Source organism: Symphodus melops, assembly GCF_947650265.1.
Source record: "Symphodus melops genome assembly, chromosome: 1".
Lineage (NCBI taxonomy): Eukaryota > Metazoa > Chordata > Actinopteri > Labriformes > Labridae > Symphodus > Symphodus melops.
In genome coordinates, this window is record NC_136691.1 from 9,648,436 (window position 1) to 9,672,320 (window position 23,885).

The 23,885-nt window shown below is 40.0% G+C and overlaps 2 protein-coding genes across 4 annotated transcripts in view; both read left to right on the forward strand.

Annotated features, from left to right (window-relative positions):
- Positions 1-89: 89 nt before the first annotated feature.
- On the forward strand, positions 90-16,317 carry rab32a (RAB32a, member RAS oncogene family). The gene is made up of 3 exons (XM_079341230.1): positions 90-623; positions 10,541-10,818; positions 15,034-16,317. Exons 1-3 carry the CDS (start codon positions 410-412, stop codon positions 15,181-15,183), a joined length of 642 nt encoding a protein of 213 aa, XP_079197356.1. The 5' UTR covers positions 90-409; the 3' UTR covers positions 15,184-16,317.
- A 1,027-nt stretch (positions 16,318-17,344) lies between these two features.
- The window catches only part of adgb (androglobin), a 34,664-nt gene continuing 28,123 nt past the window's right edge, over positions 17,345-23,885 (forward strand). For all 3 annotated transcript variants that reach the window (XM_079354895.1, XM_079354897.1, XM_079354896.1), the window contains exons 1-7: positions 17,345-17,438; positions 17,798-17,957; positions 18,095-18,187; positions 18,995-19,066; positions 19,320-19,496; positions 21,823-21,962; positions 23,179-23,265. In XM_079354895.1, coding sequence (XP_079211021.1) covers positions 17,368-17,438; positions 17,798-17,957; positions 18,095-18,187; positions 18,995-19,066; positions 19,320-19,496; positions 21,823-21,962; positions 23,179-23,265 — 800 coding nt within the window. In that variant the 5' untranslated portion in view covers positions 17,345-17,367. The remainder of the gene's footprint in view (positions 17,439-17,797; positions 17,958-18,094; positions 18,188-18,994; positions 19,067-19,319; positions 19,497-21,822; positions 21,963-23,178; positions 23,266-23,885) is intronic.

Sequence of the window (23,885 nt, forward strand, 5' to 3'; positions counted from 1 at the left end):
TGGTAATTACAGTACTCATGAAAAAAAAAACCCCTGGAGCTTGGATACGAGAAATGAGTGTAATCATGAAACCATCATAATCATGCTTACTGTAATCGCCAGAACACGAGGAAGCTCTCATTGAAACATATGTCAACTTTCCCTCACATTTCCGGGTCCTATGACTTATCAGGTGGTTGCTGCTGAGCGGCGTCGAGGAGGAGGAGAAGGAGGAGGAGGAGAAGGAGAGTCAGAAAAAGTGCAGTGAGACAAATGTAATCTGCGTTTCGTCTGGCCCTCAGCCCCCTTTGGCAGACCAGCCCCATTCAGTCCTCAGCAGCCCCCTCACAGGACAGGAAGCCTGTGAGCGAGAAAGCAGAAACTGTCTGAGTTTACAGAGAGAAAAAAAGTTGTCAGTGACAGAATCAGCATGGCCGGGGGATCGGTGTCTGAGTGCAAGGAGTACTTGTTCAAAGTGCTGGTTATCGGGGAATTAGGAGTGGGGAAAACCAGCATCATCAAACGCTATGTACACCAGCTGTTCTCGCAGCACTACAGGGCGACGATCGGAGTCGACTTTGCGTTAAAAGTGATCAACTGGGACGGCAAGACACTGGTCAGGTTACAGCTGTGGGATATCGCAGGTAGGAAAACACTGGTTCACCATAAAACACAACTAAGTCACCTGGCTTGAATAACAACTTTGGGGTACTTTCACTTTCACCTGTTCACTTGACATTTCACATTATAATGAAATGTTACAAGTTAAGTTTTCTTTACATATGTTATGTGAACATGCCAATTCCCAGCTGAGCCTGAACGCATGGACGAATTATTTATGCAGAAAATACCGGTTGATCATGTTAATGCTGGCTGTCATTTCCACTTTATGATCACGGCAGCTCATAATTGTCAGTGGAATGTAGGTCACGTTGTTATGAGCGACCCAGCGCCTCCCCCATTAACCAAACTCACTTTAGTCTTGTTTTGTTTTTCTCATGGGAGTAAACACAGTGTTTATAAAGTGACTTCACTGTCCCCATTTATTCTATGCTGTCCATAATGCCTGTCCATGTCTGTAAGATCCTTCTTGTGTCTTTGCCACATGTGGCTCCTGTATCTTCCTTCAGAGAGGATACTCGGTCAACTACAGTGTTGTTTTTCTCTTCGAAGTGTCTAAACTTGGCAAACACACACACACACACACACACACACACACACACACACACACACACACACCAACCAAATCGGTGCATACCAGCAGCTTGGGTAAGCAGAGAAATCAGAGCAGTGTAAATAAAAAGTTCCTTTACTTGCCGGCAGACAGGCAGCCTGGCTCAAACTCTCTCTGTTTGTCTGTATCTTCAGGCTCAGAAATATCTCGGTGTAAACAGAGCTACTCTGAGAATGATGTGTTTCCAAAGGACAGGTGGGAGAGGGAGTGGGGGAAGATTAAATATAGACAGATTATTTTAGATCACAAATTGACAGATACAGGTAGACTATAGTCAAATCAAAAGAAAATATGATGTGTCATTCTGACTTTATGTGATCATTTGCATCAATAAATGGTTAAATGGTTGTTATGAAATCTGCATTGCTGAAAATACATGTGACAATAGGGTATGTGAAATTGCTTGGTCACATAAAGTCACTCTTAAATCCAGTTTACAGTGGGTGGTTTCATGTGAGGTATAATGAGATCACATGGTGTGAGGGCTGCTGGTGAGCGTGTGAGTGACTTTAAAAAAAAAATGCTTTTAGTGTCACTCATTTTGAACATTCATTTAGAAATGTTTTTGTAAATGGCAAATACGTCCTTTACTATGTTAGAGTTTGCAAAGTCTGTTGTTTGGTTTTGTCCAGTTTCACAAAAAACTGATGTCACATGCCTGGAGGGACAGAAGTTAATAGTTCTGTGAGAAGTCAGCATTTAAAGACTTTGATTCAGGCTTTTCTTTCCCTCTGTTTAAAAAAGTTTTTTCCAAAACAGTTAATATTGCTGAAAAGGACCATATGCAAGTGATTTACCCTGCACTGAGAGAAGTGTTTCTAGTACATTGTGTTCTGCAATAGCCTCTCAGTAGGATTTGCTGTAAAATGTTTTATTGTCTGAGATTTTGATTCTGTCTTAAGAGTTAGCTGACGTCCCTCATCGTGGTGCAAGTAAGTAAGCGCTCATTAACAGATAGGCCCATGTCCTGAAAGGGTTTATTGCTTACTTTATTTTTAGGGGTACTGTTTCCTTTATGAGCTGTAGTTTAAATAGAGTTTGTATAGAATTATGAACATACAGTATACCACAGAATCTGTCAATTTCTCCAATCTTCACATTTCTCTACCGAAACTCCAAAGTGAACCCTTTTACATTGAGATTTTAAACAGCAATCACTCTTGGAGACGTCATCCCCCAACTTTAGAAAAAATTGTGTTTTATTTATTTATTTTTTTAATTATCTAGTAAAAAGATCAATTTGGACAACTATAGTGGTTTGTTTAGGGTTCAAGTAGACAAGCTTTTTTATACTGTTGAAAGAATTAAAAAAATATATTCTATACTGAGTCAAATACTGGTATGCCCTCATGATTCAAAAATAATTAGCCTTAGCTTTAGATAGTTATACAAATGATTGTGCTCATACTGGACAAACAAACCTCATAAGCTAAGAAGAATCAGGACAGATGGTTAGAAGAATGCTGTTTTTGTTTATTCCATCACTAATAGCAGCAACAGGAAGACAGTGGACATTTTGTCGTGTAAGGTTGTCGTCTGGGACAACTTGCATGTCTGTCACTGACTGATTGGCAGTATGGACCACGTTGCCTGCTGTCACTTGGGCCCTAGCAGCATGCGCTCAGTGCAGAGAGGCATCTGTGACTGAGAGAAAGGGAAGGCCGTCTGCCTGTCACAGCCAGACAACACACGATCAGAGGATCGGTGAGGGTAAATAAAACAGTGACACACACACAGACTGATATAATTCATGGAGACAGGGGAACATGACTGCACACATTTGGTTAAAGGAACCATCTACATTCTCACACACACACACGCACACACGCACACGCACACGCACACACACACACACACACACACACACACACGCATCCTGACCAGAAACAGAGGTTAGATGACACAGTCGCTAAAACTCATTATTCACACAAGGCCCAGCCTTAGGACACTCCGAGAATAAGATAAGTAACATAGCGCGAGTGTGAAAGCTGGGAGTGTATTTGCCAAGACAAGCCATTAAGCCGTTTAATTGTGCAGAAAAGGAGGAGGAATATCTTCTTAGCAACGTTAAAAGCAACTTCAGAGTTCTGTGTCTTCTACCAACCTTTATTAATTACAGCCTAGTTGGAATGATAGTAATCAGAGGTTGTGCAGGGGGGTGACCATGGATGTCAGTGTGAAGCTCCTGGCTTTCTCACCCCATCTTTAACTAGAATTGCTACTCTCTCCTGGATTTGAACTAAAGGACAGGATGATTACCACCATAGTATAGTTCAAAAAACCTGCACCTTTTAAGACATTTACTATGTTTATACACCTCTGAGATTATACTGATGGCAGGGAATTAAAATTTTAGTCGTTGGTATTGTATTTAGTATTTTGCATTCATATCTTTCGACAGTTTAATTGATACAAAAGTCTCAAATTTCTGGCTACTGTAAAATTATCCAGGAATTTTGGTCGCTTAATTTTTTGGATCGCCTTCCCCAGATTGTTAGTGAGGTATCTCACAAAACCTGCTGCAAAGTAAAGATGTATAATGTTAGCTTGAAGTGCACACATTGGCATTCCCTTGTGTACTTGGCCTACCTATAGTGAGCTATTAATTGAACGTTAACAAGAATCTCTTGTCAGATTACCAAATAAGTTTTCAATTAAGTTCCATGATTTTAGAACATTTGTACTTCCCACCCCGAGCATGCGATCAGATAAAAAAAATGGTGGCCATGTGAATTTGGTGAACTCCTAAAGTAAGAGGTCACACATTAGCAGGATTTTCATCACAGTGCTCACCTGCAGTCCTGATAGGAATAGTCAAGCCCATGACCCTTGACACTAACAAGATTAACCCCTCTTTTTTAAGAAGACAAAGCTGCCCTTTTTAATAGGATTAACAAATATGTGGTCCACAAACCTTATGATTGCTTTTATTTTTCTCTCAAAAGCCTCAAGTGTTCAGAATTAGCATGTGTGCTAAAACACACAAACAATGGATGTTGGGAGGAGATCCCATGAGGTTGTCAGCTTAAAGAGATATTAGAAAAAAGTATTTTTTTAAATTTCTGTCATTTTTTTCTCTCACAACAAACATTAGTTTCTATGTACATTTTCACTTCAGATGATGTCCTTTAATGAAGTCAAATCTTTCACATTTCTTGTCTACAGAGTAGGACCTGCAAGGAGTTACACAAACACGTCACGATCAGTTTAAAAGGGTCACAAATCAAGAAAAGTCTATTAAACCGGCAAAAAGTAACAGTTTTTCCAATTTAATTACACACACACACACACACACACACACACACATATATATATACCCTATTTTAACTTTCTAATTTTAGGGTGTTTTCCCCCCATTTTTTTAAAAATTTGCGCCTAGTACATAATAGTCTAAAATTAAAACAAATTACAGTTGCATCAAGAACTTGCCTGTAAAAATGTATGGGACATAATGGTCAATGTGAGGCTTCATGATTCTTTTGTTTTTAATGTATCCCCTTAGTCATTTAATGACTGTTGTCAAACATTTCAATCCAAAGTCTTCCAGTGGGGTTAACTGGGTTGAGATCAAGTGACTGCACAGGCTGTTGCATATATGCTTCCCATGATTTTAATTTCTTCATTGTTGGCTGTGGAACAGTACAGTAGTTGTGTAATATTCTCTATATACTTACAATACAGCCATTTGTACAATTATTTTGACCCGTTACTCTTTCCCCCTGTTCTGTATAGTTGCACAGATTCTCTGACTGTTTGAACAGGTGTTATGTAAATATTCTGCTTAAAATTCCTCAACAAAGATGGTTAGTGTAAACTTAATTCCTGCAACCTTGTGCCACAGCTTTACATTGATCATCCGCCAGCAAACTTTAAGTTGAAGGTGAGGAGAAACAAGGGTAAACACACACACTGTAAAGGTTAGAGGATTTTCCCTGAACTCAGATTCTGCTCAGTAGTAAGCTGGAGTAAGTCACTCCTCACATGCTACTCAGTGGAATTTGAACGTGCCGGCACGGTCATGTGTTGTCCATAATTTCTCCTTTAAATCTTGTGCTAGCAACTGCCTCAACTACTGGACACTGCTCTGTCTTAGTTTTTTCAGTTGTTAGAAGGGCGTGCAGGGAACTTTCACAGCCAGTTACCTCCTAACAACAGACGAAGACTGCTGCTGTTGCTACTGCCGTGTCTGGCTTGGACAGTTTCCATGGTTACCCGCCCACATAATAGCAGCATGTACGACCATAGAGGAAACTGGGGTTGCCAGGGCTATGGATAATGATGAGACTTTTTCTGTTTCACCCACACAACAAACAGAGGCGATATAGCATCTGTAATACAACAGTTTCCCTTTCATCAGGCAAATCTGAATGTGCAGATTCCTGACGATTTCACGTGTTGATACACAGAATGAACAGTCTTTAAGGTCACGCACCAGTACTCATCAGTGTCGTGATCTAAACTGTTATGTCCTCGTTAAAAGCCTCTAGAATTCCATAATAGTTTGCAGTCTGTTCAGTACATGTTCTTCTCTTTAGTTTGGAGGCATGTTGAGCGTTTGAGGCAGCAGCACACATTTTTATTCTCTCCTGCAGTCTCATGCTCCTCAGCGGCATTCACTGTGAAAATACTCCATTGTTCACACAGCTCATTCCATTCCTGTGCTTTATGCTATTGGAGTAAGCAGCATATGACACTCGTTTTTTTCTTTGAAAGACATATTATTTCGCAGATGATAAATAAAGTATTTTTACATCACCATTAGTCACATTTGTCTTAAAGCAACAGCAATTATAAAAAATAAATGGACGAAGCAAGCTTTGGTTCCTATGCTATTTACTTTGCTGGCATGCTGCCGTTCATATAGTCAAACCTTTTACAGAAGAGACAACCATCAGGTGAGTACGACTTTGACGGATGGAACTCAATCGACCTGTCTAAATGAATCTATTATTAAGTTGTCAACAATATGCAACGCCTTTTTTTTTTAACTTATTAAATCAAATTGAGTAGGGTAGAATAAGCAATATGAAGATGCACTGTATTTATATTAAGCCAGTATATGTCATCAAAGGTTCAGTTTAGGGTATTTCATTTTAACATTTCATTAATCTGCTGCTTTTTCAATGATCAAAATGCTGGATCCAGCTCCTTAAACGTAAAGGTGTTTGAGTTTTCAGTGTTGTGCACACTAGTAAGCTAAATTTATTATGTTTTTAAGTTTGGACTGTTGGTTAGATATCACTATTAACTGTTGTTAATTGTGAGACATAATTATTGATAAAAATGATTAAATTATACAGCAGGTAAAGTGAACATTGGCAAATCTGATGATGAAAACAATTATTAGTAATAATCTAATAATAAATATTTCCTAGTGTCAACAGGACTCTGATAAGTAAATGCAGCAGAATGATTGTCAGACTTTATTATGACACTTGAAGGCATCATGGGATTTGCTGTCAGTTATTGCATGTGACATCTGCTTCGAACGATGGCACATTATCGATACCCCAAGGATGCATTACAGCCTACACCAGTCAGGTGTGTATGTGTGAGTGTGCATATGTGTGTACTTGCACATGTGCAACAGCAATCAGTGATATTGATTGATAAAATCAACCCATGCAAGTCTCTTTGATGCAGCATGGGTCTCTCTCATGAGTAGTGAGGTTAACACTACAGGACTGCCTGTGCTTGAACATCGACCCACCAAAGAGGAACGAACCTCTAAGGAAATCAAGTGAAGGGAGGGATGTAGACAAGGACGTGCTGTCACTGTTGCTTCAGAGTTAATTGAGCAGGTTTTCCTTAAGAGACTAGACTAAATGAATCATCAAATTTCAGCCTTATCCTTGTTTTTTTTTATTATCATAGTTCATAGGTGTGATGAATGTCAAAATTCAATGATGGGTCTGCTAAATTGTCTTTGTTTTCCCTTCATTGGCCACAGAAAGTTTATTTCTATCATTCTGATTAAAACATGTTGAACTGTGCTGACTTAGCAGCCCTTTGAACGATTTCTCATGTTTTTAATTTTTTTGGTTTATGGTAACATAAGCGTATTATAGGTCATGACTCCCATTGTGTGGTTACTGGAGCTAAGAAATATAGTGCTGACGTGGACCTCTGACCGCATAGTCTATGCTACTGCTGAGCTATTCTGCTAGCTCGCTCCATTTACAGACAAACTGATATCACATTAGTGTTGGAAGAGTTAAAAATTGGATTCTGAGTCACAGTTGTGTTAGCTGGAAAGTAAATTAATTCTTGGCGTTCAGATCTTACATTTAGCTTGGAGGAAACATCTTTTCTATTGTATTGTGTAAAACACCAAATGTTAACAAGTTTTCTGCCACTTCTTTGCTAATGCTAATATTATCAAGTAGCGCCAAAAGGCTAGCTATTATAGTTGTTGTCTGAACAAGTTAAAATAATTGCTTTGACTTAAACATTGGCTCCATGCCCCTCCAGTTTTTTATGTTCTTTGATATTTTGGCTTATCCCTTTTACCAAAAAGCTATAAAAATTATGTGTGCATAGGAAATTTTTTGAGCTTAACATCTTGAACATCATTTACAAAGAAAATGGCAGCTGTGTGAATAAGGCTAATCTCTTACTGCTTTCCATAATTCTTTTCTGTGAAAGGGGATTTTTTGGTAGTTTTTCATTGCAATATGAGCTAACGGCTAACAGGGCTAACAGTGACTGTTACACTCCCATGCTGACAAGTCCCTCCTCTGCTGCAACATTATGTACAGTCCCGTCAGACCTTTAAATAGAAATAAAACTGACTATCAAACAATTAAGTCAGTAATATCTTTTCTGCATTTAGCTCAACTCTGCTGGATCTAGCTCCTTGAGGCCTGGAAACGAAAGCCTTATTTCCATCTATGGGCTTTTTATCCCACTGTGTCGTGTCTCTTGTGAATTCACCTGGGGTTACATTGGCTAAAATTAGACTCTCAATTATGAGCAATTACCGTCAGGCCTGTGGGCCCCACAGTGAATTCACTCTCTGGCTCACACCCGCACTGCGCCCATCACTCTACTTCCTTGTATAGTTGGGTTAATACCTACAATAAAGTGAAAGTATGCTTAGAGAAGCAGTGTTCACAGTTCCTCAAATACTTGCCTTGTTTTTCTTGTGACTCAGTTCTTATGGAGGACATTCATAGTCTTCCCCCCCTCCCCCCAATAAAAAAAAAAAAAAAAAGGGAAGACATTTAAAATATGTTATGGCAGGTGCTTTGAAGACACAATCTGTGATCCCATTTTAAGAATTTTTACTTTCAAAAGCCAGGATTCGGATCTGTTGTCACAGGATGCATTAAATTCAACACCATCTCAATCACATGCAAGTCATGAACAAGGCCAGAGTGTATTTGAGGCTGCGACAAATACAACAGCAGGCCAAAAAGGAAGTCCCAAACTACATGACACACAATAATAGCAAAATGTGGAACAGGAGCTTACGCAAGGTTTACGAGAGGGAAACCATGTTGTCTGTAAAGCACATATATCAGCCTTGAACTGATATCTGCTTCGTCTTGAAAAAAAGTTCAGTTTTATTCAACGTGTAGTACATATTTGTTCAATCATAGGTTCTCATCATGACCATGACATCATTTTCCAAACTTTCTGTTGGAAAAAGTTTAGCCCACACTGGCTAATCAACAGATAATATTTATTGTTTGTGCTAAATTGCTCTTGCTGCAGTGCTACACATTTCTGTCACATAATCCAGTCAAAGATTCAGATCTTCAGTCACAAGGCTAATAGGTCACTTAACCTCAACCAAAAGTCAGTGGACCGCGATTTGTTCGGCTGAAGTTGACAGAAAAATCATTGTTTAGTACTGCACTGTACTTAAACATAGAAAGTGGTTAGCCTTATTGTTTTCTTGTAGAAGATATATTCCTTCACGGCTAAATGAGACTTAATGATGGACGCATAAAATGGCCATGGTCCTTACTGCAGCCTGAGATTCCATACTGTATGTGAGAATAAAGCAATCTGAGCTGTACATCACATTAATAACCCCTAGTATCTCAGCCAAGTGTCACGAGAGCTGCCTTTCATAAAATTTATCATAGATTCACTTCCCTTATTGAAGTCCTGTAGTAGTCGCTTCAGTGAACATTTATGCTAATATGAAGCGAGCCTGGAAGGTATAGAAGGGCACTGTTCCTTATTTCTCACCTCAAGAGGCTATTTCCTTGTCTAGGTTTCATTTGAGATGATCTTATTATGTAGGATAATCTAACCATTTCTTAAACCTTAGATCTCGACTGACACTTTTCAAATCTTCAATCAAAATTTAAAAGCAAACACTAACGGATGTGAAATTTTAGATCATTTCACTGACATTAAGGACGGGAAAAAATATGGCTTCAGTGAAAGGAGAGTTATGATTTAGTTGTATTTAAAAGAACGCTTCTCAGATGGATGATGACACCTTATACGCTGCTGGTAATTCCCATTGCCTTGCCTTTGTGAAATATCACCTTAGATTTAGTCACAGAATAAGTACAGAGAATGGGCTCATTATCATGGCAGATTACTTCTACCCTTCTTTGGGGGGGGGGGAGTAGGTCAAAGGAGATCATCATTTTTAGGCCACATTTTGAGGAAGAAAATTGCAGAGCCCTCATGGAGGTGTGATGGGTTGAATAATATAATTGTCCCTAAAGCTGAATCTATCAACAGACTGGATAAAGATGCAGCATGTCACGGCCGTGGTTCCATTCTGACAGACAACACTGAGACGCTGTGTAGGCTGAGAAAATAGACACTTTAATGTTCTTTGTGGAGCCATTATATACTGTTCAACAGATGTCACAAATTCCTTCCCACTTTAGATACTTCTGTACATGGTCAGGAGAATCACATCACCTTTACCCTTACAATGTCAAACCTCTATTAGAAGAACAATTCCTCATTCCATTGTCAACTGAGGCCATACATTTATACTTTTAGAAAACCTTGAAAGACATTCTTCTCTTCAAATATGGTCATAGCTTCTCCAAATAGATCGTAGTCTGCTCACAGCAAAGTCACCTCTACAAAGTGTAACCAAACTGAACGTATTCACAGAAATTCGTACTATCAAGGTGTAAAAGGTTTTGAGAAGAAATTTTAATGTTTGATATCGAACCATTTTCTGCATGGGGGATTACTCTTTGTGTGCTTTTTGTTTCCGATTTCTAATCACATCTTCTTTTAAAGTATTCACCTTACTCAATTTCAGTTACACAAAACCTTTTAAGCATACTTTTTACTGTATCATTGTAAGACTAATAAACTACACTCTTTTTCTCTCCTCTGCAGGTCAGGAACGCTTTGGAAATATGACACGAGTGTATTACAAAGAGGCTGTGGGGGCGTTTGTGGTTTTCGACGTGACACGAGGCTCCACGTTTGAGGCGGTTGCTAAGTGGAAGCATGACCTGGACAGCAAGGTGAAACTGGCTAACGGCAACCCCATCCCCTCAGTGCTGCTCGCCAATAAATGCGACCAGAAGAAAGACATCTCTAACAGCACAGCCCTAATGGACAATTTCTGCAGAGAGACTGGCTTTCTGGGATGGTTTGAAACATCAGCCAAGGTGAGAGATCGATCCCTTAGATGGACGTACGAAATGCATGAAATAGATCAATGCAATATTACACTTCTGTATGTGTTCAGGCTTCTGGTGTTGTATTTCTTGTTTTTCTACACTTAAAAAAACTCAGCAGTGTGAAAATATAAGACTTAGGCCTCAAATTAATGCATTCTGAAACATTGAGCATCATGAGGGTTCATTTTTCCTTAAAGCTTCTGAAGTCATGGTCTCAATATGACTAGTGATGGCTTCAAATCGCATTTTACACATGAACATGACTTGTGTTTGTAGCAAATTAGATGTGATATGGGCTTCGAAATGCCTGCATGGCTGAGCCAGAATAAAAAGAGCCACTTGGCTTTGATTGTAAAGACATTCATGATAGTGCATGGATTTGTCACTTCTTTTTCTTCAGACAGAAATGATTAAAAGGCCCCCTTCAGTGAAGACAGCCCATTTTGAGAAGAGAAACGACAATGTGGTGGCTGTGTAATAGTTGTATTGTGCCCTAACTTAAAACACGTTATACTATATATAATATTATCACTACAGTACATATTAAGTACTGACTAGAAATTCAATGTTAAAGCTTCTGTGAGGAACCTTCAGCTTGGTTCAGCTTCGCCGCCCCCCATGGTAAAAGTTGTACCTCTTGTTGTTTTTCTGATTTTATTTGTAGAATGTCAGTCCAATTTATCTCTGCTCAAAACGTATTTGTCTTTGAAAAAAAAAATAGAATTAGTGCCAGGGTCCATTGTTGGGGATATTTACACTGGCTGCGCACATTTTCAGTACAACACTATGTTGCTGCGCACACAGCGCTGCCAGTTTGAAAAAGGTCAACACTAGGAGCTTCGCTGGGCTCTTCAATGTCACTTCTCCTTGATGGACCAATCAAATGAAGAAGAGTCAGGACTTCTGATTTCATCTTTGTCAATAACAACGGTGATGGATAAACTAAATCTAATCTGACTCATCTTTACGGGGGTACAATTTTTAGGTGAAGAACTGCTGCTAATGCCAAGACAGAATTTCTTTACAAAATGTTCATGTTTTCCTGGTGATTTTTCATGGAATAAAATCATATATTAAGCCCAAAGAGTTATCTAAAACAAACCTAACGTTCAATACAGAGTAAAATTGAAGTTAACTTTCATAGCTTCACAACAATAAGCTTCAGTGAGAAGCGCTCTGAAGTTATGAAACTTGACTAATAATACCATTGATATTCAGTTACAGCATGTTTTTTCCCCCTCTATCATTTCCACTCATGCACATCTTATGGAGACACTTCTCTTTTGAAGGAGTGGAAGGATGCGTCGGACAGCTGCTGTGATAATGTATCGTGTGACGTTGATTGATGTTCGAGCACGGAGGTGTGAGGGAATCCGGAGCAGGACTCTCTCAGAGATAATGTTCTGTTGAGTTTCTCATTAGCTATGGTGTCACAAGTTTGGTGTTACTGTGTTTATGTCTTTACGCTGTCCTCTACTTCTGTCCTTGTGCGTATGGGATCTAGTGAAGTGAGATGTTTATCTTGTCCTGTACAATATTACTCTTGAGAAAGAGAAGGAGTATTCCAAATCATTTTTAACATAATATAATTAAAGCTACTATGAGAAGATTTTAGCTGGTTGTGAAACAGATGCTAGTTTGTCTTTATTTCTGACAAAAGTAAACAAGACTATCAGTGATTGATTATTTCTGTTTTTTCTTATTTTTAACGTCTGGAATCACTGTCGCTGGGTACCGTAGGTGTCAGATGATATACATTTCAGGATATTGCAACAGCAGTATTATGACCTATCTGACAAAGTGTAGCTGTGAACCATGTAATATTTTCCTCTGGATTGTAGTGATGAAGAAATTGAATATTGGCGAAAGCACCTCAAAGTTCTTTATCCTGTGGTTACTCTTCCGGCACAATTTACACAGCTAGTCTCTTTTATGAAACTTGTTTTATCAGTCTAACGGCAAACTGTTTTAAGCAATATGAGATGAAATGAGAAGCAGGTCACCTTATGTAAGAGCATAGTCAAACCAAATGCTGCCGATTGTCTACAACCAGTCTGCATGACATAACTTCCTTTGAAAAGTGTAGTTGTGTTTGAATCACTTCAGGTTTTTTTTTTTTTGGGTGGAGGATCCCATACTTCTCTCATCTCTGTTCCCCATCACATTCTCATCTTTTTGATAACTTCTACAAGTCATAAATCAAGAGGAGCCTTAAAAACCATCCTTTGAACCCATTCAACCATCATCAACGTTTCTTCTCTCGTGTGGAGGAAAGCTTTGTTGACTTTTGGCAGCCAGATTAAATGTATTAACTCATAACTGTCACGTGCTGTGTCATGTGAAGTCTGTGGGTGTGTCTGTGTGTGTGTGTGTGTGTGTGTGTGTGTGCCTGTGTGTGCCTGTGTGTGTGTGTGTGTGTGTGTGTGTGTGTGTGTTTTATGGTTAAGTATTTCTTTTCATTCTCATTCTTTCAGTATCCCTCCTGTGTGTCTGGCGTGTGACTAAACCTAAAACAACCTGTGAAAGAAATGCTGTAAAATGTTTTTAGTTTCAGTCTGACAGTGTACTTAGCTTATGAAAGGCATTGTAAGGATGATATGGAGACATAAAGTAGTTTTGTCTTCTTGTGGTTGGGACTAAGGCAGGTTACTGGGTCAAATTTTGAGTGGCGGTTAATTTTCTCTTGCCTTAATCAACCTCTGCTATGACGTTATCGTTGACCTCGTTCCTCTAATTAGGAGGTCCAGATTGGTGCACTTTCTCTTCTCATTGACAAATCAGAAGTAAACCAAAAATGAAGAAGAACAAGTTATCCAGACTGTTCTCATAATAAGGGGCCTGTCCAGATTGTGTTGCCTGGGTTGGCACAACTTGGGGAATTTATCTTAATTCAATTCATCTAACAATTTGATTTGATTTGAAACTCTGGGACATACATAAAAAAGTGAAATACGGACAACCATAAATTACATAAACACATGTATTTAGGAGACAGGTTTAGAAAGAAATACATACTAACAGCAACAGAGAATATTCACTTGAGAAAACACGTTTCAAAAAATCTAAAAAACTTCCATCCTTTAGAAGGAGATACATATGAGACATGTTTCTGAGTAAAAAAAACAAAAATAATAAATAAAGGCTCCTCCAAAAAAGGGAAAAGCTACTAAAGCCCCCACAAATCGGTTTGAACTTTGAGTCTACTGCTGTTTTCATGTGCTCCGTAGACGGATCTAGTTTCCGGGTTGGAAGTCGTTCATCCGCTTCAGTGTGTTCACATGCTTTCAGTTCGAAGATTCTAAATGTTTTAATAACAACAGCAAATAACGTGAATGCTATAAAGAAGATGTGTGGAAGGTAGTTGTCATAAGCTATATTTAAGCAAAAAGTCAATGCAATTAGGTGTTGATTAATAAAAAGCATCTTAACATTAACAAAATATCTTTTCCCAGCATTTGATGACGAATATGATATCAAGTTTTCAAGTGTGGTACCAAGTTCTTTCCCAAGTCTCTGAGTTGTTCCGACTTGAGCAGACGGTCACGTTCATTTTCAAACTTGGAAACTGATGCATCTCAAAGCACATGAATATCTCTATCTCCGACCTGGCAGACAACCCACCTTAGTTTATGGGTGGCACCTGGAGATGCCAATCAGATGTTGCCGCTCTTTGCAAACGCCCTTGCTCATAATGTTTTAAGATACTCTTTCAACCAGCCTTGTCTGAGGTTTTACTATTTTTCTTGAATCGCAGTTGTTGGACTTCAATTTGTAGTGCATGTCCTTACATTTGCAACCAAGTATAGTCTTGTGTTTAAGCTACATTACTGTACAAAAGTCATTATCAGTCATCATTACGTCTTTAACCCATGTGCAGACAGCTTTGGGCCACATTCTGAAGGACAATAGCACATTGTTTTTGTTTACCTTGTCTTCACTGGCCTTGGATCGTGGTCCTGAAACTCTCGCTGTCTCACAGCTGTTGCCTTTGTTGTAATTCGTTTTTGTGCCTTTTGTGCCATTTTTTTGCCTTTATGTGATAGGACAGCTTGAGAGAGTCGAGTTGCTTTCAAGGGCTGCTCCATTTCATAGGGGTTTAGTGGACTTGAAAGAAAAATATGAAGTAAAAAATATTAATGTCTATACAACAAATGCAAGGTTTTTTTTATTCATTTTTAATAATTCAACTTGATCTTTTCTCAGGATAACATCAACGTGGACGAGGCAGCGTGTTTCCTGGTAGAAAATATCTTGGCTAATGACAAAGGATTACCATACGAGGAGAGCAATGGAGACCGGATCAAACTGGACCAGGAGACTGTGGCTGCCGAGAGCAAGTCAGGCTGCTGCTAAAACTTGAGTCTGTTCACACTAGTAATCCGCTCACCCAGCCTGTGGTTCCTAGCCCTATACTGCAAATGTACTGGAAATCTTTTGGGTCTTCAAAGCTCCAGGATCGTCTCCTCTTTGCAGTGACGCCCATTTGACCAGCACTTCCAAGTTTCTTGTTGAAGCTTTCCCTATAGGCCAGAATAAAACCACTCTTTTATCTTGATGTTTTTCCTACCACTTCCCTAAGCTTTTTTTCACCTTGTCTCACTCTTCATAATCGTAAAAATCTTTAAACAATTCCTTTTTTTTAATCACCAAATATTTATGCATTAACCTATTGCTAAGATCCCCACCCAGCCCTCCATACTTTTACCCTGCCAATCTTCCTGTTGCCCTGACAACCAGTCAAGCTCTGGACTGTACCATTCTGAAGAAGGGGTGCAAACTAAAGAGAAAGTTGTAAAACAGAAAATAGAGAACTACCTGTGGCCTTGTTCACTTTGGTAAATTCTCTTTCAGTATCCTTTCAGTTATCTTTATCTGTGAAACATTACACTCTCTTGTTCAGCATTTCTAAAATATGTCTCAACTTAATAAAGATAACTCCCCTAAAAGAAGATATTTTCCCAGCAAACATATGTTTGTTTCTCAAGACTACTGTTTGAAAAAGTAAGCAAAAAAGTTTTGCATTATCACAGTGTTATTTTCTGTTTGTCATGTTTTCTCTCAAATCATGGGCCGTCATGCCAGAGTTATTTTGTAATGTTGATTAGAGGGCAGCACTTTTGTGGTTTTCTTAAACATTAACAAACGCACTGACAAAAGACCACAGTATTTCAGGAAGAAACACTGTATTCATGGTAAATGTGTGACTCACTGAGAAAAAGGTTATTGAATTGCCATTGCAGCGGTATGAAAATGTAGATCTTATGAACAAAATGTTTTTTTTCTTTAAATAATGTGTTGGGGCATACATTATACAACCTGTGGGACATCATGAAAACAGAATCCTGAAGAGGACTATACATGTACATAAGGAAGGTAACCTGTTTAAGTGTTAAGATATAATATGAAGGATTTTTTTAAAACATGGAAGTGTTCATGTGAAAATACTTTAAACCTACAAGACCAAAATAGAATAAACATTTGAACAGATTCTTTGTGTCTACTAATTATTGTTATACTAACACTATTATAACTATTATACTGCAAAATTAAAGGTCTTTATCTTATGTATGCAAACATTTGAATTTGATTATCATAAATCAAACTTTTTAGCAATATAGATATATTTCCTCTAAAGTCCCTTGAGTTGTATTGAGTTTGTACACTGAATTATGAAGCGGCAACATTGGCCTACGTTTTATACAACAACATGTAAGACAGATTTTGCAATTTCACTTCCACAACCTCAGCAGTCTGGATTTTACATAATCGAGCAGTGTGTGCAGATACACCAATTGTTTGGAATCTATCCAATCCATAGTTGTTTCCCTGCAAAAGAAAAAAAACCCTCTACCACAAAGGACTATGGAGAAAGCCTCGTGTGTGCGTGTGCTGATGCGTGCACGTGAGAGAAAGAGAGTACCATGTGACTCCACTCAAGAAACAGTGTGTGATAGTCATCAGACACTGTGCTCACGACACTACAGCTTGTGCTCCTCCACACTCCTGATTGTTAGCAGAGCAGGAATGCAGTATTGTGTGCAAACACTCTCATTCACTACCAACCACCACTGCAATCCTCAACAGGTCAGGAAAGAATTTAGGCAATGCATTTCAGAGGAAGTTGGAGCCTTGACAGCATTGCCTCCTGTGTTGTTGTCTGTCTATCTATCTATCTATCTATCTATCTATCTATCTATCTATCTATCTATCTATCTATGAGGTTTTGTATCTATTATTTAAACAGATTTACATTTTCAGATGAACACATGAGGCATTAATACTGAATATCATAACTATGAGAAAATACATCGATATTACGAAATATAACGTCTAATTAATAATAATGTCTGATTTTCTTATACTTCCTCTCTGACAACTCGTGACGCTGTCGTTCAGATCCCGCCCATGTTGAAGCCACGTCGCATAGCAACCAATAAACTTGTAAGAGCAGCGACATAGCCAAACCCAAACAAACGCCAGCCCGGGACTCGTGTGTCGGCCACTTATCGTGTTGATTTATTACGCTAAGCTAGTACAATGTCCAAGGCAACACCAAAGAAAAAGGAGTCCACCTCCAGCAAAGTGTCTTTAACCGAGCGACAGGCAGAGTGAGTTTGGTTATCAGCAGTAACTAAAGCTCAGCAGCTGTTGCGCGTTAAACATTAGCTGAGCAAGACGACGTCAGAAGAGCTAAGTACTGCGTGCAAGTTTAATTTATTTAATTTATCGAAGCAAGCAAATCTGTTTGTCTGTTTATTCTATTTTATCCATCTCGCTTAAGCTATAAGAGAGAAAACAGGAATTTAATAATTTCCCCCCAGAGTGACACACACACACACACACACACACACATATATATTTATATATATATATATGTATGTGTATATATATATATATATATATACACACACACACACACACAAAAGGGAAGCCAAGAACAAATGTAGTGAATGTGTCATCATTGCAGTGCAGTTTCCCTAGCAGCCACTTCCTCTGAGAGCCTCGGAGGTGCTTCAAGATGCAGATTCCCCATATGGCCAGAGTGGAGTGATGCAGAAGTCAACAAAGAGAAATGGGACTCAAGTAAAGGACCCGAAGACGGAAAGACAAACAAGAGTCAAAATGTGGTAAATCTGGAGATTTCAATCATTTGAATTGAAAGATCATTGTTTTATTTGTTGACCGCAAATACACCAAACTGTGCAGTGCATTGGAAGTATGTTTCTCCCTATGTCATGTTAACTTTGTATGCCTTTGTCCACAGTCATTTTTTGAAGACCCTGAGGGTAAAATATCACTTCCTTCATCTTTAAAAGTGCACACCTGGAAGCGTCCTACAGAGTTTGCTGTAAACAAGGTAACCTTCATGCCTCTGTATTAATCATTAATTGTCTGAATAAATTAACTTCTAATAAAAAAGGTTGATAAGTAGCTGTTGGTTGCAGCATGACATGTATGAAAAAAAAGTGCATTTCTCTTCCACACAGTGTGAAATGTAGTTAAGGAACTGTGCTCTCTATTCGCCTCCAACAAAGTTTTAATTGCATCACTCCACTTTTCAGTTACCCTCTCTCTCGGTGCAGAATTGGGCAATTACTGCGAGCTTCCTGCTTTCTGAATTAGTCCCCGCATTTTCCCTCAAGATGTCGAAAGCATTTCATTAATTTCATACAAGAGGAACCCGTAATCACAAAAGCCATCAGCCGTGCAGATGCAGGTTACGGCTCGACTGTGAGACTCTCTCTTCATCAGCGTACATAAACATTTTAAAAATACATCGAAGTTACAGCCTGATTGGGAGGATATTTCAAAGATTGCTTCACACTTACAGACACTGTGGTAATAAAAAAAAAAACCCCAACAACCTGTGACTAACATAGTTGATGATTCTCACTCTCCTGACCCAGTCATTCATTTTTAATTAGTTACATGACTGAATCTTCAACTTGATAATGAAGTATTCATCACAGACACAATGTTGAGAGTATCATGGCGAGGTTGCACCAGTGCAGGCCCAGGATATGATACGAAGCACTAAGTAGGTCATATACTTGTGTCTATTTTGAACCAGAGATGCGTGGCTTTGATATTCTGAAGTTTAGGGATGTGCAGAAAGTTGATCTGTCAACTGACTGTTAAAGGGCGAATCTGTGCTTCATTTCAGCGTCTCACAGTTGTTGAAAATCAAACATCCTTTGACCTGATCTCTTCCAGTGATCACCTGACCTGCAGTGAGGTTAGTTTTTTTTCTACTTTTCTATGAAAGACCGCACTGATTTTTTGCCAACCAGCATCGATCAGCTCTTGGGTGGCGTAGTTTAGGTGTCAGACATGTTGGCGTTTGACGGGTAACACGATGCCCTGTTGATTCTGTGACTGATCGATCTGGTAATGAGTGATTCAGCTGATAGATTTAAAGATTTGTGCCTTTGTGTTTTTTCGATCCGTGATTACTTTCCCTCCACTTCTCTCCTCAATCTCCTGTCAAGTTGATGAGGTGGATCATCAGTGAGATCCATATCGTTTGGACTCTGCATGGCGGCCCGTCTGCGGACGGGAATGGTTGGAGACCTTGGGAGCACATCTACTCCCTGTGCAAGGTCGTGAAAGGTCACATGCCGCTCTACAACAACTACGGGAAGTACATTGTCAGACTCTACTGGATGGTGAGAAAAAAAAAAAATATATATATATATATATTTATTGGGAGAATTCCAACATTCCTGCAGACTCGAATACAGCTACAGTTGATAGATAGATAGATAGATAGATAGATAGATAGATACTTTATTGATCCCGAGGGAAATTCAAGAAATTCAGTTGATGCAATGCATGGCATAAGAGTGCAGCGTATTCCTCAGCAGACCCAAAAGGATGCAGAGGATGAGAGGGGAATGAGGAAGCACTGACGCTTGGAAGAGGGGGAAGGGATGAAAAAGTCTTATCCACTCAGAGCTCAAATCAATCAGTCTCACTGCTGGGCCAAACGTGGCGGGGCTTCATACACTGCCTGATGAATAGATAGGGCTTAACAGGAGTCAGCTGCTTCTCTCAGAGAGCTCAGCTCAAGTTGGGACTGTCTACGTCCAGCGAGACCATGAGAGCAGGCCTCGCCCTGAGAGGGCTTTATTACGCACTTGACGTCGTGTTCATTGTGTGTAAACGTTCCCAAGGAGTTTTACCTCCCGATCAATGCGTTAGATGACAATAGATTAAAGTTGGCTCGTCTTCAGGTTTTCCGTACGCGCGTTCCTTTCGCCACAGAGCTCTAACTCGTGGGCACTCTGTCACGCTGTGTGTTCAGGGGACTTCTTCGGGCACGAGAATGTGGGTCAGTAAGAGAGAGAGAGAGAGAGGGAAGAAAAGACGGAGCAGAGACTGATGGTGTTCTGTAACACTGTGACTCTCGCCTTGACAAACTGGCATGACACCGTGGTAGGCAGCAGTCCCTGTGCCAACCATAGCACGCTAACAGATGGTTGTTGGGATGGCATTATAAGTACCCAACCCCCCTCCTTGTCATTTCCTCGCCTCTCGTTGCTCATAGGCTACCTGTTTTCTGATCATTTTAATTCCCCCCCTGTCTCTCTCATCCTTCTACCGTCTCTCTCCCTTTCCTTTCCGTCCTGCCTAACTTAACTTGCCCTTTTTATCCCTCCATTTGGCCACATCTGCCAGCACACAGAGCTTCTCCTCAGAGGGACGCCGCGACGACAAGGAAGAAGAACATCGGCGAGAAAAGGAGTGTGTGTGCTTACCAGGACTCGCACTGCTTCTGAACACCTCTCTGATAGATAAGGAGAGGCGCAGCTGTGTGCAGTCAGTCAGATTATCACCTGCTTGTGCTGCTTTTTCTGACGAGCAGTGTGAAACTCCCCCAGACGGCCACAGACGGCCCGCCGCACAGACAGCATGTAACGAGCTCTGACACCCATCAGGACGCTAAGACGCATGAATGAGGCAGCTCGTATTACGAGACGTGTTGCATTATAAAGACAATAGGTTGAAGAATAAGAAGCAGTGATGTGCTGCTGTATGTGTTTGATTTTTTTTTTTTTTTAGGGGGGTGCGTAAATCTGTCTTTGAATTTATAGCTATGTCTTGTAGAAATTCCACAGTATACTTTTTCTGAAATTCATTAGAAATACGTTTTTCCACTTGTGCCATTCCCAGTAAGATGCAACATTTAAAAGAGGTTACCTTTAAAATGTTAAACTGAAATGGTTGATCATTTTTCTATCAGCGTTATTAGTTTGCAACGCACAAAAAAAAGTGCTGCAAAATAACTTAGAATGCCATATTTTGCCTTTGTGTTGTATTGAAGATAATGTAGGAAACAGGAAGTCGTCTTTCTCAAGCCTTCGATGAATGTGAAAGCCTGGCTGTTTCCAGTCCCCATGCTAAGCTAAGATATCAAGCATTACTTGTGTAGTGCCTGTTCACAACAAGTGTTTTCTCGAGACGCTTTACAAAAGAGAGTAGGGGATGAGATGCAGGAAGGATTTCTCTATTTTTTTTCCCCCTCACGTTCCTGTTGTCCTCACTTTCTTGCCGCTGAGGTGGAGGTCAGAGCAGGCCGTGCATGAATTAGGACGGCGGCGGTTGTAGGGACGACACAGTCCCATGGCTGGGTGTCGTGGACGACGGGTGCTAGATCACCTGACTGAAGGTCAGGGGAGCTCCGTCTATTCGAGATGAGAGCCTGGCTTGTGCTGCCAGGACAAAACCTCCTGGGCTTGTTATCTGCTGCTGGCTGAAACCTCGAGCAACAAGACTGGAATTGATTTTCATCTGACTTTTGCAAAGAAAGCAAATGCATTTATGTTCAGCTAAAGGTCAAACCTCGCTTTAACTGAATGAATGAACGGATTGCTGCGGTCTACAACCTAAACAGATTTAGAGCCGTCCAGTTTCTTTGGTCATTCGTAAGGGCTGTTTTGTTTGTTAGACACCTTCATCTCCACGCACTGAATCTTTCTCCTTTGCTTGCAGGGTTGTTGGCGGAGGATCATGGTCGACGATTCCATGCCATTTGATGGAGAAAACAACTTGCTTCTCCCTACCTCCACCTGTCAGTCAGAGCTTTGGCCTATGTTGTTGGCTAAGGCTCTCATTAAAGTGGCCAACACAAAGTGAGTTACCGTAGATTCCAACAGTAAGCTGTCACCCAACAATTGTATTATTTTTTTAAAGTAGGAGATCTGAAGAGTCAACTTTCTTCCAAGTTTATAACTGTGTATCCTTACTTTAAGAAAGCCACGCAAAGTCGACCAATAACACCAAAAAACACAATTTTGGAAGAAATCTTTCAAATCTACGTTGATGTACCTAATGAGGTGAGCGACACAATTCAAAGCTCCAACACCTGCAGGGCCCTCACAGAGTGTCTTTTGCTGACTCAGCCGAACCTCCGCCTGCCTCGGGCTGTGCTGAATTCGGTGACAGACAGACGATGCGTCTGTCTGTGATGGGGCAACATGCCGTGTGCAAAGGTGGCTGTTGCAGTTTCCACAGAAGGTCGAGGTATAAATGTTTCATCCCGGACAGGAAGCAAAGGAGCCGCTCTCCTCTTGAATCATTTATAAGTCGTAGTGAAAGTTCTTCGTATTAAACTGGCACCAAACTTTATTTATTTATTTATTTATTTTTTCCAGAAAGTCTGCGGGGGCTTTAGTAGTCCTTTTTATTGAATAAAAAATTGAATTTGAAGGCTCCTTCACTTTGGTGTCGAGTAGCTTTTTTTTTGTGGTTATGGAGTGTGGCATTACTCTTTTAGTTGTGTGGATTAAACTTCCGTGAGGATCATTACTGTGGACTGTACAGGTTTGGCTACAAGATCCCAAAAGGACCAATTAGAACAGCTACTGTTTCCGCTGAACATTTTTCTTCACAGAAAACATGCGTTGCTCACACTCCACAAAATTGCTTCCAGAGATTTTAGCTAATATCTGCAACACGCATAAGACACAGGTGTGTAACTGTAGAACAGCACACTGAGCCTGTGTCCTTGTCATTCAGTCACACAGAGTAGAGTTTAGGTAAAGGCTGGTAAAGACGTCAGTGTGTGTAATCCTTCAGTACACGGAGGTAAGTCATTTTGGCTGTTTTAACTGGTGTCATTCTTAAACGTGATGAGGAAATGAAGACACAGGAAGAAAAGCTAATGTCAACATTGGTTCTAGTTTGCCTGGCAACAACATTGCCATGAGTGCACACACTCCAATGTCAAGTGTACAACCTAACATCATGATTCATAATCAAGTTTGTTTTAATAACAGTGTGCCACTATGGATGACGAGTCTGTACGTTGCATCTTTTCTAAAAACAATGTGTGTGTTTGTTTCTTAGTGTAGTGTTAGAGAACCGTGGTGAGATCGGGGAGTTCACCTTCATGCACATCCTCACCGGCTGGATCCCCGAAATCACTCCTCTAAAGTATGATCTTTCATTGACGTTTACACCTCTGCCCTCTGCAACTCTTGTTCTAAGTGTTCCTCCATAGGTTTCTCCCTTTATGAGTCTTCTGTTTCTCCTCTCTGAAAGAGAGAACAGAGTACGAATCAGACAGAGCATCTAATCCCTGTTAGAGCGTCACAGCAGCGACTGTGGGCACTGAATAAACTCACACAATCTGACATGCTGGCTGCATGCCATTTCCTCTTCAGTGTGCTACGCTATACCAGTCAATGTTGCAACATCAAGCACAGAAATGTATATCTGTTCAAACGTGCGGACAGTCACATGCCATGATCACGAGTCATGATGAAGCATTAGTTTGGAGGAAAGAATTAAATGCTATCTGACCTCTTGACTTCAGCACTCTGCTTCCAAGTGTCAGTGACGCGTTTAAAAGAAGACAAACGTACCGCTCTGATTCATCATCACTTCCTCCTGCTGCCACTTTCAACTGCAAGCCAGCGAACAAGTACTGTAGAAGCAACTGTTGGATTTTAAAGTTTTTTTTTTTTTTTTTTTTTTTTAATACTGGACACATAAATATGATGAGGTTGTTTCCTCTATTTACTTTGTCAAAGAAAATTTGAATGGTGCTCAGA

Bases quoted from the DNA above. Each gene is read 5' to 3' on its own strand.
- rab32a (XM_079341230.1), top strand. From the start codon at position 410: ATGGCCGGGGGATCGGTGTCTGAGTGCAAGGAGTACTTGTTCAAAGTG. The intron at 624-10,540 runs GTAGGAAAACAC...TCTCCTCTGCAG, and splicing joins ACAGCTGTGGGATATCGCAG to GTCAGGAACGCTTTGGAAAT. The intron at 10,819-15,033 runs GTGAGAGATCGA...ATCTTTTCTCAG, and splicing joins GGTTTGAAACATCAGCCAAG to GATAACATCAACGTGGACGA.